The sequence below is a fragment of the Micropterus salmoides genome, unplaced genomic scaffold (assembly GCF_014851395.1).
Source record: "Micropterus salmoides isolate LMB-PRFRI ecotype aquatic unplaced genomic scaffold, ASM1485139v1 Ms_hic_scaffold_1, whole genome shotgun sequence".
Classification (NCBI taxonomy): domain Eukaryota; kingdom Metazoa; phylum Chordata; class Actinopteri; order Centrarchiformes; family Centrarchidae; genus Micropterus; species Micropterus salmoides.
In genome coordinates this window covers 49,805,418-49,825,490 of record NW_024040040.1, presented here as the reverse complement: position 1 = coordinate 49,825,490, position 20,073 = coordinate 49,805,418, and the positions used below count along the sequence as shown (strand labels likewise).

The following is a 20,073-nucleotide window of genomic DNA, read 5'->3' as shown; positions in this document are numbered from 1 at the left end:
ATGTACTTCTGAGAAAACCGCTGTTAATGATTAGTTAGCATAAACAACTGTTTGTCATATGAACACATCTCTCATATGATTTAATGTGGACAGTTTTAAAAAGACCAGTTGAACTTTTACAGGAAAATGCTAACAAAGATCTGCAATCTGCGGGTCATGGACTTAATCAAGGGCGTCACTTTGTGTTAAGAAGTGGTGGGGACATAAGGGCTCAGATTAGTGGTGTGATGATGCTCTTGGGTCACGAGGCGTGACGATGCACGAGAACAAGATGAGAAGATTTTATCCTGAAGAAATTTGAAATGCTGAAATTTGACATTCTGCTCCAATTTATGGTGTAAATGTCTTTATTTATAAATAAAGGGAAACAAAAAATTCAGCTGTCAGGTGGTAATTAATATAATATAACAGAATATAATGCAGTAATGAGCAACTTGTTGTTTTTAGCTTAAGTTACTTTTTTTGGACAACAAACATTTGTTTCTTAAACATTTAAATTGCATTGCATTTTTCTTATAGTGTAAATAAACCTTTTACAAAGCAACATTTCTTAGTGCAAGCTATTTCTTAGAATATTTTGAACAAATGCTTTCAAAAAGTGGACAAAATCAGCCATTTCAAAATGTGGCCTGTGTATAAAATAGACAAATAATAATGATTATATATTTTATTCAAGATTCTTTTGTATATTTTATGAAAGTATGGTAATAATAGTTGCTAAATAACTTAACTGAAACCTGGACATTGACAGATTGAAGCAATGTCATCATTTTGGCCTGAGGTGGCGACATCCTCTCCACTAGAGGCAGCACTGCTGTGTGAAGGCAGCGGCTGAAAAAAATGATTGGCACCTCATTGCTCCAATCGGATTACACAAAGGCGACGTATCGGCCAATCATATAATTACATTTAACTCTTCTGGGCGGGACCAGAAGTAGCCGTTCGTTCAGACGCTTACCGTGAGCTGTCAGGCTAGCTCCTTGCATCTCTCTTGTACCTTTTCAGAAACCTAGATGAATCGATATATCTAAAAATCGGAAAATACGCTGTTAATCTGTTTGTTGAGGCTACGCTTAAGTTACTTTTATATTCTGGTAAGACTTCATTCAGCTCTGCTTGGTTTGCTAGTATGCTAATGCTAATTCACATTGCAGCAGCCGTTTAGCTTGTCAGTTGAGCTGTTGAGCAACAATAGTAAACGATTTAATCCTGATTTCTCTGTTAAAATGTTCAGCTAAGCGAGGTGGCTGCTGGCCCTTATGTTCGGGAACACCGTCGTGGTCGTTCACAGGTGTTTAAGTACAGTTATCCTCCGCTGGGGGGGTCTTTTAACCAGTTTTCAGTGGCTTTGTGTGTCCTGTTCTCAGTAGCCATCATGGGCGAGGTGGAGCTGTCCTGTCGGGCTTATGTGAAGATGTACCTGCACTCCTGCCTGTTTCCGCGGTGCAGCATCAACGGGCTGCTGTTGTCGTCCTCTTCTGCAGGTGACCCCGTGTGTGTGACAGACTGTGTGCCGCTTCTGCACTCACACCTGTCCCTGGCCCCCATCACCCAGCTGGCCCTCACACAGGTAGGACACCTGCTTGACAGAGGTGTCACACTCTTCTAGGCGTATTACTGCCCTCCCCAATAAACCCCTTAACAATCTTGTTATTGCCTTCAAATTCTCATATATAACCCTGTATCCTGTAAGAACTGTAATACTACTTTAAAGGTTCGGTGTGTAAGTTTTAGTGGCATCTAGTGGTGAGGATTGTGAACTGCAACCAGCAACTCACGGTGTATTCACGTGCTCCTCGGATGGTCCCGCTTCCCGAGTTGTGAAGTCATTCTTCTGACTTTGTCTGTGATCATGTGCGCTTAAGTCAGAATGTGGAATCAACACGAACGCTTCTACAAAGATGTGTTGGATTAGCATTATCAGAGCGTATAAACAACACGCAGACATCTAGTTCACTCTACATGGACAGCAAACTAACCGTTATAACCTTATTGCAAATTACATGCATTGCAAAATATGTATATTCAATACGTGATTTTTGCACAAATCAAAGTTCTGTGTACTTCTTGATGTCCCATGAACACTTTATTTCCTTTACTGTAGAAACATGGCGGCACAACAAGGCGACGTCCATGTGATTGGACCCGCGCTATGTAGATATTGTAAAGATTGTGCATTCATGTGGTGTCGGGATAATTGGAGAAATGATATCCCGACCTCTGAAGTCGGAACAACAACTTGTACAGTTGGAGAAAATTTTGCTACCCGAGTTGCCAAATTATTTAACGTCATACACGTAGAGACATGGCGTACAACATGGTTGATGGTTAGAAACATTTAAATAATGGTGGAAAATCACATATTGCATATAAATATTTGCTAAGGAGTCATTTGTAATATGGTAATAGGTTAGTTTCTGTCCATGTAGAGTGAAGTAGATTACTTTAATTAAGTTAATTAGTAGTATTTGCAGTAAAAGCAATATTTTAGTGGTTTCAGGTAATGTACTGGTTCAGTAACAACTCTGAGACAAAAAATTCTAATATTGTAATAGAAAGCTTCAAACTGTTTCAGCATAGATGGATGACGATGATAATGCTAATCCAACACATCTTTATAGCAGCCTCTATGTTATTTCCACATTCTGACTTAAAGCGCATGAACACACCAAAGTCGGAAGAACGACTTCCCAACTCGGGAAATGGGATCATCTGAAGAGCACATGAATGCAGCAATGGCTCACTCTAAAGTAATAAAAACATGACTGTTCATTATGTAAGGTCTTTATGCCCCCACTCAAAACATATTTATGTGTATTATATTGCATCTCTGTCAATAGATCATCCTAAATATTACACACTGGTGCTTTAAGAATCAATTAGTGGTTCTCCTTTTGACCCAGTATAGATTTAACTGAACTCCCGAATCTGTTAATCACTTATATAAAACGCTCCTTTCTTTATTATCTTTGTTACATTTCAGAGTTCCCACACTCACAAAGCTTATTAGGATGCTTTCATATAATATATAAGGACTTTATCAGCCCACAATGCCCAAGCCTCAACCTAGAGGACCCATAACATCAGAGCAAATTAAGGCATCACCTTTTTTCACGTACCTCTCATGTATTTCCATCAAATTTGAGTCACAGAGCTGTTTTTCTAAAAAAATAAAACCCCTTTTGAGGTACAACTGCTTTGAAGGTATCTCCAGACTCCTGAAAGACTCCTCTGGATAAAGACTCCTCTGGATAAAGACTCCTCTGGATAAAGATTTTAGCTGCTTTCCCAGGTTGCGACTCCTATTTCCCATCCAGGTATTCCCCAGGAAAAAAAGTTGGGTTGAATCGTTGCAGCTGTAATGTCCACATACTTTGTGTCCTGTAGTTTAGACAACATTTGAACAATGGGGGAAAAATCAGTGATAAAGGAATTTGGGAGAAAGATTTAGTCCCAACAAGGAGTCTTTTTTTATTATTATTTTTTTTCTCATCCTTTTTTGATATTGGAAATCAACCTCTAATATTAAACATTTCCCAAAACACGGTACAGTTATAAGCATCATATAAACAACGTTTTGCGACAGGTTCATGTTCTTCAGACAGTAGAGCAGTTTACAGCTGAATGTACTGTAAACCGTATGAACATCAGGAGCTACCAGTACAGACATGAGAAAGAAACACAAGAGGGTGGCTATAAAGATGGAAATAGTGACTTCACTCAATGAAGGAAATACTCCTTAAAAAAAAATAACAAAAAGCTCAGGAAGCTGACAAATATCATCCTAAACTGAGACAGTAGTTTGCTAATATTTTAGATGGCTTGCAAACAAGAAAAAAATGACACGAGCTTTGTGCCAGCTGCAGAGGAAGCTTTCTATGGGATGATTTGTCTCCGGTTATCAGAAGAAGCTCTTTCCAGTTTTGCATTTGAGAAAATTTGTCCGTTCTCTTGTTTCAGGTGGATGTGTGGTGTTCACAGACTCAGCAGAGGATAGTAGGATATTATCAAGCCAACGCCTGCGTATCAGATAGCAGGTGAGTTTCCTGGTTAAGATATTTTCTAAAATGTTACAGTCCGGTTGACAAAATGTTTCTAACATTGAATCTGTTTCCATGTTTTGAATTTGACAGCCCGACGCCGTGTGCACTGAAGATAGCTGATAAGATCGCTGAGCAGTTTGATAATGCAGTTATATTAATGGTAAGGATAACTAAAGCATCACCCCCCCCCCATACCTGCTCACTCGTAGAGGTGAAACAATATGCTGATCAGTCAGTTTAGTAACTGTAAGATCGCTCGAAACTGAACACCTTATTGGGTTTTGTTTTAAGAAACCCTAAAAAGCCATATTATTTATGCTGCGTGTTTATTAAATATGCGTTTCTCGGGTTTGCTTCACAGCTTGATGGCAGTAAGATGTCTCCAGATGTTCGGGTTCCTCCCATCGTGATGTACGAGCGCAAAGATTCAAGATGGATGCTCAAAGACAAACACACGTGAGTGACGGGCTCTTCCCAGTGTCTATAGCATGTTGTCTTTGGAGCCCTGATGGTTTTTACGGTGAAAGCACATTATTAATAGAGCTGGGCGGAAGATAGCGAAGCTCGTTTCACTCCTGTGTATCACAGTTTCATTACATCGTGTTGGAGCTTGTGTCAAATGAAGAATACCACATGATGTTGCTTCAGAGAGCGCTACACCCATGAAGTAACTTATATGTCTAAGCCTTCAGGCCAACGCATAACTTTACTGTAATATATACTGCACAACATCGTCTACATTTACTACATGTAATAACTTTTATTTGCTCACACATAGACCAGATCTATTAAAATGAGTGAGGTGCTGAGTCTGCTGTCACGACGGGCTGCTGTAAGATTTACTAACCACCAGATGTCACTGTGCTCGCAGCGTTTGAAGCCCGGGAGGCTTCACCTGCCCGTTTTCTGTTTTTATGTGTGTTTATTCATTAAAAAATAAATTAATTGTGGTTATGAAGCAGTAGGAGATGAAGAGTATAAAATCCCCAAGACATTATCTTTAAATTCATTACATTATTAATTTTGTACAGGTAAGATTGATTTAAACTGGAGGTGTTCAAAGTGGCAGGCAGTCTTTTCCAATAACAGAATAAATGAATCAAATGACGTTAACGCTCACCTGTTGTTGTCCCCCCCCCGCCCCCCGCTCCCCGCTCTGTTCAGGATAATGCTGAGGCAGTGGGAGGAGACTCAGGCGATAGCCAGTCAGATGCTGGAGTCGGGCGATCACGCGCTATTGGTGGATTTTGACAGCCACTTGGACGACATCACAAAGGACTGGACCAATCAGAAACTTAACACCAAGATAGCAGAGCTCGCCTCGCCGGCCAACGGGAGCATGTAGGCTGAGAAGTGGCGTCAGTTTGTACCAGGAGCCCAGATTTATTTATGTTGTCACCCGACGTCATAAGATGTGACTTTTATAACCCGACACAACCACGTGGGAGTTTAGGAATATGTTTATTTTTAATGCTTTTTCTTGACTGAACAGACATTAACAACACAACATGCATAAATAACAATATTTACAGCTTAGTAGATCAAATGCCACCTTTTAAAACACAGTTAACACTTACTATGCATCTGTGATAATTCTGGTCCCATTTCTGTCACTTGTTGCTGTATCATTATTATTCCTATGTACATTACATGGTCCACAGGGTGGACAAAATAACAAACACCATACAACACAGACTTGCAGTAAATACTAATTTGTTGAAGTTCAAAGTTCGATTTTTTATCAGACTGTCAGGTGTAGTGAAAGGTCTGTAGTCTGTGTCATGCTAGAAACCAGAAAAGAGTAAACAAACGTAATAATTTAGCATTTATAAGCAGCATTTAAACATTTATTAAATGGTTTATAGCACACTATAATGAAGTTATAAGTGTTTATTAGTGTATCTATCTGTCAACAACTAACTCCTCCTGTCTGGAGGAGATATACTAAAATATAGTAAAATACAGTTGTAATAATGTAAGTTATGTCTTAAGAGTTCTACTTTCTAACAATTACTGTACAATGTCCTTAAATCTGCTTAGAACTACATTATAGTTATAAACCATTTATTAAGTGTATATAGTGTTTATTAATGCTAAATAGTTTGACAGCATATAGATGATAAATATTCAGGCAGCCACTTTGTATCTCTGTGTTGTGCCTCAGTTTAAAGCTGAAACACATACTGCTTCTTCGTACTAGCATGAAATGCTTGTAGCTGCTTTTTGTAATTTACAGTACTGCGGTTCCTGCATGAATTGCAGGTGCATCTGTCTGGCAGCCTCTTCCTCAACAAGAGGAACTTCCTTGTCAACCTTTGGTAAAAACATTTAACCACTTTGAGAAAGAGGAACAGTGTTGCACATACAAGCACCTAGAGGGATATTTGCCAAACTACCCCTTTTAATAATGACCATCAAGTTGTATAAACACCAAACAGCCTCAATAAAAAACAAATACTCTGAGCTTCAGCAGACTCTACTGCAACACTTTTGTACTGAAACAAAAGATGTTTTGTACTTTGTTTGCCCCTAACACACCCAAAACAATTTTAAAAATGTCGGAATTTGATGTAACTCTTGAAACACTAATCCCAAGTCTACACCTTATTAAAGTATCAATATAAACAGGATTCTCTTGTAAATGAGATCAGTTTCTAACATGATGTACTTAAGATGGAGGATTTGTAACAGTGGAGGAGTATAGAAGGTTAATTTGACTTTAACAGTGCACTGCTACAAGACTGAGACTTTTTATCTATGAAAAGACGATCACTGCACATTTGTAAATGTATCTGTGTTCTAACGCGACTACCTAGCAGGCATTAAAAAACAAAAGTTACGTACATCTTTGCGCACTACGGCTACTCTACTGAACTATTTGGGGGGCAGCTTCAAGGACAAGGTTTATATAGCGCTGTAGTACAAACATAATGGTCATCAGATGCTAAGAGCAGTGGTTCCCAACCATTTTAACTTACGACCCCGCAAAACAAAGTCAGTATTTGTGGCCCGTTTTTTGGCTGCATGTGTAGAAACTGTGACCAGATCAACCAAAAGGGGATTTTCCTTCATTTGAATACTTGAAATGATCCAATAATTCACAACCCCCCCCCCCCCCCCAAAAAAACCTGTGACCCTTTGTGGGGGCTCAACCCACATGTTGGGAACCACTGGCTTAGAAGAAAAAACGCTCACATTTCCAGATCCCCCGAGAAAGAAAGACGTCAAGAGCCGCAACCAACGATTACTTTCAGAATCAGTTAATAGTTGAATCTATGAAATGTTTTAAATGGTGAAAAACAGATGTTATTTCTTAAATTTCTTTTCCTGATTAACCTTCAGAAACCCCTTAAGATATGAACTGTCATGTATTACAAAGAAAAATCATCGCACTTGCAGAGCAGAGAACGAACGTTTGATTAATCCTGCCGATCGACTGAAGCGCTGCAGCTCCGACGTCTTCTCAGTGTTGGTTTACATGTAGTGCTTCCAGTACACCAGCTAACCTCTAGGAGGACACGAGGGGCCAAAGTCCATCCCAGAAAGGGCAAAGATAAAATCCCTTACTTAAGTTTAATCTCTAGTCATAGAAGTCACATCCAAGAAGTAGGTTCTTTGTGACTTGGGCTACCTGTTGAGGGCTGAGCGATGTGAGAAACTAGACTAAGAGGCTCTTGATTATCGACAATGAATTAATTAAACTCTCTTTGCATGGATGCATTTACAGATGAGAGATAAACACACCGCTCAGCCCTTTGTACTCTTATTTTGTAAGTGGGGATGTGTCTTATTTTAGAAGTGCTCAGGCGGACCCACAGAGGATGGTCTCGGACGAGGGCACGGTGACCAGGTTTAGAGTTATTTCTCCCAGTGGAGACTGACTAGCCAGAGACTGGAGGATGGTGATGGACTCGAAGATGGACTGAGTGTTGTGGACCTGCTGCTCTGCCCACGGTAAAGTGATCTGCAGAGAGAAGAGTAATGTTGTGGGGGGGTTTTTTTATGTGAAAACATTCTTACCTTCTCACAAGTTTTGCATAAAAGTTTATTTTCTGTTTCTTTAATCCCAAATCATCACTTATTAACTGAGAGCAACACATAACAAAATATTTTGTATTCAGTTTGTAATGCACACACATTAGTTCTTCTTCCAACTGAGGTTTGAGATACAATTGTTTTGCTTGCCATGCAAAAGGTTTTGAGAAAATAAAGTATTGCGATCAATTTTCTGTTAAAACAAAGAGAAAAGTCACTGCAGGGCAAAAGGCCTATTATTTTTTTTTAACACAGCGGTGGAAGAAGTATTCAGATCCTTTACGTAAATAGAAGTACTAATACCACACTGTGAAAATACACTACACTGATACCACTACAAGTACACGTCCTGCATTTAAAAGCTTACTTAAGTAGAAGTATTATCAGGCAAATTCAATTAAAATATCAAAAGTTACATTCTGGTGCAATAAAATGTTCCCTGTCAGTGTTTCAGTATTATATCTGAAGTTTCTGGATTATTACGGCTGCATTAATGTGTATGTTACATTTTACAGTAGTAAATACAGTACTTGTAAATTTTCCACTGCAATGAAATTATATTATCTTCTTAGTTATTCTGAGATAATAGAAAAAGTAAAATTATCCAAACATTGTGTTTAACAGTTCCCAATCAGGGATTTTAAAAGGAGCTTTATTCTAGTGTTCATATCAGTTATGAGTACATGAGGTAATGGTTAAATATTTGTCAGTAAACTGGCAACCAACCTAAAATGAGGTCATGCAGGTGGCAGCATATTCACCTGAACAATAATGAGTTTTGTGGACGGGTCTTCAGTGTCGCTCAGCTCTTCTCCGAAACAGAGAGTGAAGCCGCACGGAGGCGGCACGCCGCCGTTTGAACGGAAGTCTTCCAGTTCTGATGATGAGGGAAAGAAGAGTGAGTCACATAATAAACTGTACTTTAATTTGACTCTACTGAGATTAGATCGGATGTAGTTTTTGGCTCAAGGCCACAACAAAACTGAAACAGATTCACTGTTTTGAGGTTGGACTCAGAAAACAGTGAAAAAGTTATTGCCCAGAATCCAACAGTCCAAAACCCAAAATATATTCAGTTTGTGATGATAACAACAAAAACACAACTGCAGCTGGAAACACAGGACGTTGGACTTTGTTTGCTTGAAGAATTACTGCGATGATGAATCACTTACCAAAATCATTGCCAACAAATCGTTTCAGTTTATAATTTAATTCAAACTGCCTCTTTATCGCAAATTTATGAAAGAATAAGGTGCGTTTCTAAACACGCAACCAAATTAAATTAATCAAACAACCTGGTTTTGGGTTGCAGTAACAACAGAGCCTGATGTGCATCTTACACAAAAACCTTGACTGTTCAAAGTGTGCAGGTAGCAGCAGATACATAATCACTGAAGGATCATTCAGATCATTAAACTAATCGAACCACGTTAAGACTAAATCTCACTCAGCTAGTCACATGGATTATGCGTGTTGAGGCTCAGCGTCTCAGTTGGATGTGGAGATCGGCCGTGTTCGTGCGACTCACGTTGCTTGAAAGTGTCTTTACTGAAGAGCATCACCGGCTCCGTGTTTCTCTCCATCTTGTGCAGCTCCGGCGTGGTCGTGTGCGGCCCCGTCCAGAAGACCCGCCCCTGGCAGAACCGTTTGCCGTAAACTCCTTGCGGCGTGGAGGTCAGCACCACCCCTTTCTCCATGAAGGGCAGCAGGGTGAACAGGGCCTGCAGCTCTGGGCCGGCCGGCAGCGTGGAGGGTGGCTGCGGCAACGGGATGCGCGGGAACCTGCCTTTCAGGTCGGCCGACGTCGGCGGAGTGAGAGAGGAAGGCTGGTACGTTATCCTGACATCAGTGCCCTGGATGTGACGTTTGTGGACCTCCTGTCCTAAATAATGAACCGCCACGCTGAAAGAATCCTGGACTGGAGGGACAGAAACAGAGAGGAGGGAGGATTAAAGCATCAACTTAAAACCTTTAAAACATTTAAAATAACTTACAGATCAAAATGTAATTAACTGTTAAACTATAGTAGTTAACTAAAACTAAACGGACTAATTGTTGTAAGAGCAAGTGGGGAAAGTGTTTAGCATTTCTGAGGCACTGCTCTCTAGTATAGTTGCACGTAAACAACCTGCTCAGCTGTACATGTGTTCACTGAGGTCACTTTATTACCTTCTGCCGGAGCAGAGACGCTCTCCTCGATCCGAACGTCCAACTGGATCTCATCGACCACTGCAGAGAGAGAGAGAGGGGAGAATAAAAAGCGATAGATCAGCTGGTTGTTTTGAAATACAGTCAGTAACCTCAAACCCAAAGTTTGTTTTGTTGGCAGAGACTGGACGTAATCACTGACATGATATTATGTCATGTTTGCCCGCACTGTCGTAACCTTGTTAGTGCAAAGCCTGGCTCGCATGCAGCAGCTCAGTGATTAGATTTATCACTTTATTTTGGAAGCAAAACTTATTTTAACTGTCGTGGTGACGCAATAAGCATTCCTAATTTGTCGAAGGGCTGATGGCGCTTCAGACTTCGGATGAAATTACTTTGAACAAGAGGAAGCACTGTTTCATATCATGATCTCTGCTGCTGTCTTGTCTGCTCACATGTAAAAAGCTGACTAGAAACCAGATGGCCTGTATTCTGGCGGTCTCTCCAGGAGAAATCAGGTCTCTGTAAACACATCTGAAATCAACATGTGTAGAACCAAACAGCTCCCCCTTTGTAAGAAGGAAAGTTTGACAATCTCTGCATGTTAGCTTCGCAGCAGGAACTGTAGCACTGACAGTCTGCTAACCCACAACTTAGCTAACTTTAGTTACATTACTTGCTGTGTCGTTTGCTCTGTATCGTGGTATTTGTCCTGTTCTTTGATTTCTGCAGAATCACTTATTGCACCTTTTAAACTGAAAGAAAAATTCCCTCCAACTTTTAATCTCTGGATTACAAAATCTTAAGCAAAAATCCAGTAATTTATCCCGTACAGAAATCTCTTTAAGTCAGGAAGTTCATATTTAGATTAACATCTCAGAGAGCAGTCAGGTACTCAAGGTAAATGCAGTTCCACTCACCGTCTGCCTGCAGGGTGGTGGTGAACTGAGCGGGCTCTTCCATCTGGAAGGAGATGTCACTCAGCAGCTGAGTCTCGCCAACACACTGAGAAACAGAAAGTTTGCAGCTGAAGAGACTGAGATGGATAGATATCTGACTTAAAAATGTTTTTAAAGTAAAGAAACAAAGGTGTTTTAGCCTCGATAGCAGCGTGGGCTTTGTGGCTGAGACAAGTCAGGTAGTTTTACAGCACGTATGTATTGTGTCGCCACCATGTTCCTTACAGGATGACTCCCAGTGACTTAGATGATCATCTGACTTTTCATCTAGCGACCCCGTCAAGTTATACTTTTCATATCAGTAGATATAAATAATTATCAGGATAAATGTCAAATCATTATTTGATTGCTGAATTATATTGAACATTTGTCATATTATATATTTTTTAATCATATCGCAGTAATTATTGTTGTTGTTTTATCGCTCAGGGACAAATAGCCCAAGTTTAGTCAGCCTCGTCTCCTTTTCTTGAGATTAACGCTAACATGCTAAAAATGTCCCAAATCCATACGACACACTGATTTCCAAGCAGGTTTTGAGAATGTAGTGTGTGCTGGACACTATTCTCCCACAATGCAACGCACACAGGAACTGGAACATTTTAAACAAAAAAATGTAGATGTCTCTTTGTAAAGTTTAATTAGCAGTAATTTTCCAAAGCTGCAGTTTGATTGACGTTACACGTATTGAGTTTAGTGTTGTCACGATACCAAAATTCTGACTTCGATACGATACCTGCCTAAATATCTCGATGCCGATACTAAAACGATACCGCGGCAAAATGACAGAACACGGTACTTAAAATTCTCATTAATTGTCCTTTTCAAATCTAACCTGACTAAATAGAAAAGTAGAAGACGCACTTAGTAGAGCACAGACGTGTAGTCAGTCTACTTCAGTGCACTACTGTAGTGAGCAGGCATATAAATAACTAGGTGATGAAACTCAAACCAAATGCTAGATTCAAAGTTAATGTCATTTATGCTTATAATTTTCATGCTAAATAAAGTTGTACTTCTGATGACGTGTTTTATCGTTTGTTTTTTCATACATGAGGTGTGTGTTTGACAATAATTTGATTACTGTAAATAAGTAGATCAATGTCATTGTTATTAAAGCTTTTACATGGTTTTTATGTGATTGTTTTGATCATTATCTTCACATTTGCAACTAGATATCACTTATTAAACAGCTTTATGACTCAGTGCACTCTATTTATAGAAATAATTCACGCACATGTACACGCCATGATCACCATTACCAGCTCTGAGTCTGCATACTTGTGAATGCCTGAAGTAAAGTTAATGTTACCAGTGTGAACGTTGCGTTGGCATTTAGAGATCCTTTCCTCTTGGCATAAAGTGGTAAAGAAAACTGTATATTACAGTGATTAGTATGTAGAGTGTGTACTGTACAGAATTAGTATATAGTATAGTTATTTAATATTTATTTTTATTTTATATATTTTGTTATTATTTTATTTTTATTAACACACACAAACACAACTTTTACTGTTTTATTTGCTTATTTAATGTGTAAAATGTATAAAATTAATTGATCTTATGTGATTTATTTGTAGCTTTGGCAATATTGTCCGTTTACATTCATGCCAATAAAGCTGATTTGAATTAGAAATTTGTATGGATGAGGGAGTCAGCTAAGTATCGTTACCCCTAGGGGGGGCAAAAAGTGTAAAGCTTGACCTGAAGGTGGCACCAGAGGAGAGGCCACGTTGCTGTCAACCCCCATGTACAGTTGCCATTTCAAGCCAAATGAGGCTCAGTGTGTCAGACTCCGATTTCCCTGTTTAGGCTTAATGCTTTCAAAATAAGAAGCAGTCCAGTTATATTATTTTGAATCCCCCCCACTATCATCCTGTGACGCCACTCACCAGCTGTGAGGTGACCTCTTCTGCCTTTATCATCTTGACCGGACTGGCATCGTCGCTCTCCGATTCACTTCGCCTCCTTTTCGGCTTCCTGGTGGCTTTTACTTTGCATTTCTTTTCAGGAACCACCACACCTACACAGACACAGCTCCTTTAAGTTCCTAAACACTTTCAGTCGTCAAACCTTAAACAACCAAAGCCTGTGAGTTATAGATTATTAAGAATGAACAAAGAAAGTAGTCTCTGTTCATGTTAAGCTGTCAAAGAAAAGCAGAGCTACAGATCTGCTTTCATCACTCATTTCTCCCCAGTAAACCCAATAAACTTGTCCCAGTTACTGGTGTTGACGCTGCCTGGAGTTTTTAGCCCCAGTATCGGCTCACTGCCTTGCTGACTCAGCTACTTGATATGTTATTGCCTCTTGTCGGGTGTAACTCGTTTCCATGTGAAGGTATGTTTCAGAAAACAAACAAAAAAGTTGTGTTGAGCAGAAAAGCTTTTTTTTTTTTTTTTTTTAAACTTGTTTGAAAGATTCAATGCCAGAATAATCAAAAGAAGGATCATTCAGCAAATTAGGGGAATCAGGGAGACTTGTACTTTGGCCTTTTCTTACTGGGTCATATTGTAAGGCGCGGTTATTTGTATAGCAGCTGTAAACACAAAGGCAGTGTCTTATGTAAGTTCTGGACATGCATTAAAACACCCTTTAAAAACACAACAGAGACGAGTTAAAGGTCATGTCATTAATATATAATAATCGCGCTGATTCACACGTATCCAGGAAGGAGCAAAGTAAATAGAGCAAACAGCGACGCTTGTAAATGCATATCAGCTGATATCAGTCAGGTGGTTTAAAGGTGAGCAGGTGTTTGACATTTTAGGCATTTAGTTGTTGTTTCTGATGATTTAAAAGCTGAATCTAAGCACGTAAATCTCTAGAAACCACCGGGTGAAGAGGTCAAGAGTAACCCTGGTTTTGTTTGTGAAACTAATTATAGCATAGAGACGTGCGGGAAAAACACAGAAGGCAGAGCACAAGATCAGATCGGGGCGGGGATGTGACACAGCGTGGAAAAGGTCACGGGGTCTTTTGAAATGTAATAATAGACGAGGAGTTACAAGGAGGAACTCGTACAGCAGCAGCAGCAGGAGGAGGAGGAGGAACAGTTTCCAAAGTCTCATTGTGTAATATATATTGTAATCAGTGTTTTGTACTGATGTTTTCCACCTCATACTGCGGGTGAAATAGGAAGCAGAACCGCTGCCTGCAAGTTCCAGTCATGACTGCCCAGATTGGTACTCGCCGGACAAAAAAACCCAACTAAAATCTAAAAGTGTCATGTGACCAAAACGCTGCTGTAAGCCGTTTAACCTGCCGTGTAGCCGGAGCGACTCATCTATTCTCTCATTTACTATAAACCAACTCTGAATGATTGTAAATCTGATACAGAAAACATCACAACGTCGCAGTTTGTTTTGTCCCACAAACGAGCCTCCAGTTTACTATCATATGTTCTTAATGATTAATTCAGCTCCGATCTTGTTTAAACAAATACTCTCTGCAAGGTTAATGAGAAAATAAGAAAGATTGTCTTCTTTTACATGTTTGAGGAGACATTTTAATACATTTCTATGTTCAAAATAATGAATCCAAGCAAGCTAAGTAATTAAAAACTAACAAAATGAGTCATTCAATTGTTTATGTGAAGCGCTTTGTCAGTTAAAACCTAATGAAAAACGTAACCTGATTATTTTGCATATCTAATTAAAATCTAATTAATATTCTATTGATTTCAAACTGGGTAGTTTTTGTATTCCATGATAATGTTAAAAGTTTATTTTTTTATTCGGCCTGTATCTTGTTGCAGGTACTGGATGTGTTTATTGTATATATTTTAATGGCTGTAATATTTTAAAGTCAGTTTATTTTTCTGTAACCAGGGACAGGGATGCAAATTAGTCATGGCTAGAAACCTGTTTGTTTCGCATCTACTTTGTGTACTTTATGAAGCAATGCAAAAGCGACATCTCTACTTTGTACAATCAGCATTTTTCTGTGTACATATTACATTTTAAGCCTCCCTGTTGCTGCTGATAAACTTATCAGAATATTTCAGCCCGGCCGTGGCGTGTCCCTCTCAGATTAAATGGTTTTAAAAAAGGTAGAGACGCCTCTCGTCGCTCATCCAGAGGAAATAAATGATGATCACAGAAGTAAAACTGGTCCTCAACTTTTGTTTTCAGCACTGAGATGTTGACGTACTGATTGTAACCAGTTAACGCAGGATAAAACTCGTATTTTGGCACCGCTTGACGACTCCTTACATTCACCACACACGTCTACCAAAGTGTTTAACACAACAACTCATTATGAAACTACAGTGGCAGCACTGTGGGGGTTCTAGGTTAACGCTGTGTGCACAACATTGCCTCTCCCAAAATGACTGATGCACTGAAAACTTGCATGCCAAGTGAAGTTGGCTTGCATTCAAGCTTCTGGGAGTCCCTATTGATTCAAATTTTCCTCACGGTGCAAACATACCGACTGTGTTTTATGACCTGTGTGCATGTGTCGTCGTGCAGTGTTCGTGTGGACGCTGCTGAGAAGAAGTGGCGTTGATATCAGAATATCAGCTAAAAGGTAAGCCAGATGTTTGTTAGTCTTATAATGCGATGCTGCTGTGTCACGTGCTACAGAACTGCAACTTACAAAGCCTTTGAGAAGCTGACCCAGGCGATGTTTAGCATTTACGCTACCTATGCCACGACCTCTCCCACAGGAGATACACTATATGGACAAAAGTACTGGGACACGTCCACATCCCATTCTAAATCCAAAGGCGTTAACATGGAGCCGGTCCCCCCTTTTCTGCTATACCAGCTTCCACTCTTCTAGACGGCTTTCTACAAGATTTTAGAGTTTGTCTGTGGGATTTTTGCTTCCAGAAGAGCATTTGAGAGGTCAGACACTGATGCGGGCCTGGCTCGCAATCTCCATTGTAGTTTATCCCTAAGGGGTTGGATAGGGTGGCGGTCAGGGCTCTGAGAGGGACAGTCAAGTTCTTCCACACCAAACAAGGAAAAGCATTTCTTGATGTATCATAATAAAAAAGAGGAAAGGACCAAACTGTTAGAAGAACTGTTGTCTAAAATTATATGCTGTAGCATCAAGATTTCCCTTAAGAAAGACCACACCATGAAAAAACAGGACAGGGGTGTCCCGGTACTTTTGTCCATACAGTGTACTTCAAATTTGTGAGACACCCAAACATAACAGAAAGTGGGCTCAAGTACAATTCGTGCCAATATGCAGATGCAAGCTGAGTCTCACGCCCACGTCAACCTCTAATATTTGCGGGGTTGCACAACGCTGTTTCAGAGTTTGGAAATCCCAGATGTCGGATCTCTATCTTGGCTCTTAAACTTGGCCTTACGTCCACTGCTTCAGGGTTCAGTGTTTTCAAAGCAGTTGCGCATTTTCTAAGTGGTAATGTTGTAACTTTATTATTAATAGTGAGCCAACAAGATGTGACCTCTTGTTTTAGGCAACAGCAGCGAGTCTGTTTGGAACAGGCCAACCAGCTGGAAGAGAGTACAAGCACTTGGATTTACATGGATTTAATATTAATCTTAATTCAACACATGCCAAATAGGGCAGGGCCTATTAACTGACTATTGACTAATTTGGGAAAGCTTTTTTTTTTTTTAATCGCCACGTGGCAGAGAGTCAAACATGGTTAAATCTAACCAGCATGTGTGGGGTAGATGTGAGTCTCACCCTGCTCGCTGATGGGGACGAGGCGGTAGACCTTGTAGGGCTCAGAGATGTCCAGCTGGGCTCGCTCCATCACCTCCGTGAACTCTGAGCTCTTGTTAAGTGCGCAGCGCAGACGGGTCTTCCAGGAGGCCGGGTTGTCTTGACTCCCATCCGTCAGCTTCCCTTTGAACTCCGCCCACGCCTGCGGATGACAGACAACTTGTTTTTTTTTTTGTTTGTTTGTTTGTTTTTTTTCCAGTGTTTTTGTCATTTCAAAGGTTTTTTGCAATTTGATGTTTTGGGAATCAGGTGAGCTAGTTTAGAGCCAAGAAACGCATCTTGACCTTGAAGATGGCGGCGTCCTCGTCTTTGCGGAAGTCCTGTTTCCCCGCGTGTTTCCACGGGATGCGGAACATGGTTTTGGCATCGTCGTCCCACACCAGCCCCGGGTATTTCCCACTGCTGACCTGCAACAGCCAAAAACACACAACAACACAGTTTAATTTACTCACTGAAGCTTCTCTGACCAGTGTTCCTCTGACTGTCCGGAGAGGAACACCTGCAGACACAATTCAGGGGGGAAAAACACTTTGATAATGTGTACGGCTACATTAACACTTTAGTTAAAGAGAAGGTGGTAAAGATGCAAATACAACATTATCAACAAGTATCAGGTCTCTGATGCGATTTTAAAATCAATTAATAAAAATAATTGTTCAAGTTTAAAGTTTAATCCAGAAAGTAATCATCAGATTAACTGATAATGAATCGTTAGTTGTAGCCCTAGAGGCTCTCTTATTAATAACATAAAATAATGCAACATGATTACAATCAGTTAGTAACAGCAATAAATGAGACGTAGCATCTTGTTTTCAAAGTTCTCCCATAGTATTTCCTGGCCCGCTGTTTTACAGCCTTTGAAGTATAAATTTGAGGTTCTTGTACTTGACTAGAGTATTTTCTTCTTCTGCTTCTCCGCTACATCTCAGAGGGAAATATTGTACTTTTTGCTTTACTTATTTTTTAACAGTTTTATACAAGTTTAGATTTTTACACACAAAACTAGGGCTGGACAATAAAACAATAATTATCACGATTATATATATAAGAAATGTTCAATAAATTTTCAATAGATGTTTGATTTTATTCATTTGAATCATACGTGACTTAGGACTTATATTAAGTCTAAGTTATATTAAGATGTTTATTTTGTTGAGAAAAAAGGACTGAAAAGAGCTTTTACTTAATTTTTACTCATCCATAAGTGTTGACCATAAAGAAGAGTTTAAAACACAATTAACCATCAGGTTTCTTCAATTTCACTCGGGGAAAAAAATCAGCCTTTAAACTTGAAAGAAATAACGATATATATATAAAATATTGTGATAATAATCGATATCGAAAGATATGGAACTTTTTATTGTGAAAACATTTTTGCCCATATCGTCCAGCCCTACACAAAACATATGAAAATGTACAAGTAAAGCTAAAAGCATCAGTTGATTTAATCCGTTGACAGATAATTAGTTGGCAACTGGGAGGATTTTCTTCTTTTCCTTTTATTTAATGTACTTTTTGTTAATAATGTTGAGGTTTGGACTGTTGGTTGGACACAACAAGCATGGTGAACATGTCACTTTGGGCTCTGGGTTACTGTCACAGTATTTGTCACTATTTTCAGAATGAATCAAATCAATTACTGGAGAAATTAGTCTATTAATAACTGAACGTCAAGGTGTGTTGAAAAGTGGAGGGGACAGAGACAGGACTCAGATTAGAGTTATGACAAAACACTTAGCATACAAGACGTGACAATTTAGAGTATTGGGGTCACAAGAACAAGACTAGAAGATTTTGAGCATTAAACACTTAATTTCATGCATTCTGGTGACATTTCTCTGCACCAATTTATGGTGGAAATGTCTTTATTTATATAAAGGGAAACACACAATTCAGGTGGCGTGTGACAATTCAGAATATAAAATTATAACTGAATATAACTTCATAATCAGTAAAAAAAAATTTTTTTGGGGACAATGCAGATCTGTTTTTTTTTTTTTATATTTACATTGCATTGCATGTTTTCTTATTGTCCCAAAAACATACATTTTCCTGAGTACATACTTTTATTTAAGTTACATTTTCAATGTAGGTGTATTAGTACTTTTACTTAAGTAAAGGATCTGAATACTTCCCCTGTCAGAGTCTTGCACAGGAATTTGTTTGTTTTAATGTCCCTGGGGTGCTTTCTCTCCCTCTTTCCCTTTCCTTTCTCCCCCTCCCTTTCTGTCTCTCACCCACCCACACACACACACACACACACACACACACACACACAGAATGAAAACACACACACCTGCTCGACGATCCAGGAGCGCAGTTTGCGTGTGGAGCGCATTCTCCCTGCTGCCATGACCCTTTGAACAACTAAAAACCACAACAGACTGACAAACAAACAAACAAACAACCAGCATCAGACTCAAGTCACAACATGCCCCTCCCCCCGACACTTTTAATAAACACTTCCTTTACAATAAGTATTTTGGAAAAACCAACAATAATTGTATAAAACTACGTGTCATACTTCCATTTCTTTTAATGCAAAAACCAGTTCAAGACTCGTGCAGTTTTAGCTGAAGCCTCGAGACAGTAAACGGAGCGCGCACACACACAAAATTATTCCACATCTTAAATCAACACTTTTATGAATGCAGTCTGGTGCTGGAACACAAATCCGCGCTCACCTGTCTGTCATATTTATAGAGATATAATCAAATATAGACAGTAAGGTGTTAAATTAAGGAAGTAGATGTAAGTTTCGTTTACCTCTGTTGCGTTTCCTCCGCGATGCCTGTGCACTGACAGACTGTGCTCCGGCTCTGCGGTCCGGGACTCGGTCTGAACTGCAGACGCTCCTTTTCTCAGAAGTCACATGACTTGCGGGAAACTGTGCGTGGCGGCGGCCAGGGGGCGACAGCGGACACACACAAGTTACAGCTGCAGAGCTAAAACACACTATTATTTACGATTTAACAGTGTCGTAGTTTAGTATCAACTCATTATTTTACAAGTTTATAATGTTAAATCCTGGTGCCCAGTTGACATTGCTTAAAAAAAGGATTTTTAATCTTAATGAGGCGTTTTCTGAGTAAATAAGTTTTTTAAAGAGATTTATTCCTCCAAACTCACATATATATCAGAACTATTACATTTAGTGTCCTGTTTTTGATCATTTTGATCAT

General features: G+C 39.5%; 2 protein-coding genes across 3 annotated transcripts; one reads left to right on the top strand and one right to left on the bottom strand.

The window, feature by feature from the left end:
- The first annotated feature begins 921 nt into the window (after positions 1–921).
- Positions 922–6,673, top strand: emc9 (ER membrane protein complex subunit 9). 2 transcript variants are annotated; one of them, XM_038732206.1, is made up of 6 exons: positions 922–1,094; positions 1,371–1,570; positions 3,961–4,037; positions 4,134–4,203; positions 4,405–4,499; positions 5,208–6,673. In XM_038732206.1, the coding sequence occupies exons 2-6, from the start codon at positions 1,376–1,378 to the stop codon at positions 5,386–5,388; spliced, it is 618 nt and encodes a 205-aa protein (XP_038588134.1). In that variant the 5' UTR covers positions 922–1,094; positions 1,371–1,375; the 3' UTR covers positions 5,389–6,673. The 2 variants fall into 2 exon arrangements, with proteins under 2 accessions (XP_038588134.1, XP_038588125.1); XM_038732197.1 differs by having other exon boundaries at positions 1,368–1,570.
- On the bottom strand, positions 5,489–19,806 carry irf9 (interferon regulatory factor 9). Its single transcript, XM_038732190.1, has 10 exons — positions 19,658–19,806; positions 19,188–19,275; positions 17,176–17,298; positions 16,853–17,033; positions 13,078–13,208; positions 11,147–11,231; positions 10,248–10,307; positions 9,607–9,996; positions 8,840–8,955; positions 5,489–8,007 (listed from the first exon to the last, which is right to left on the bottom strand). The coding sequence occupies exons 2-10, from the start codon at positions 19,242–19,244 to the stop codon at positions 7,846–7,848; spliced, it is 1,305 nt and encodes a 434-aa protein (XP_038588118.1). The 5' UTR covers positions 19,245–19,275; positions 19,658–19,806; the 3' UTR covers positions 5,489–7,845.
- Positions 19,807–20,073: the final 267 nt, after the last annotated feature.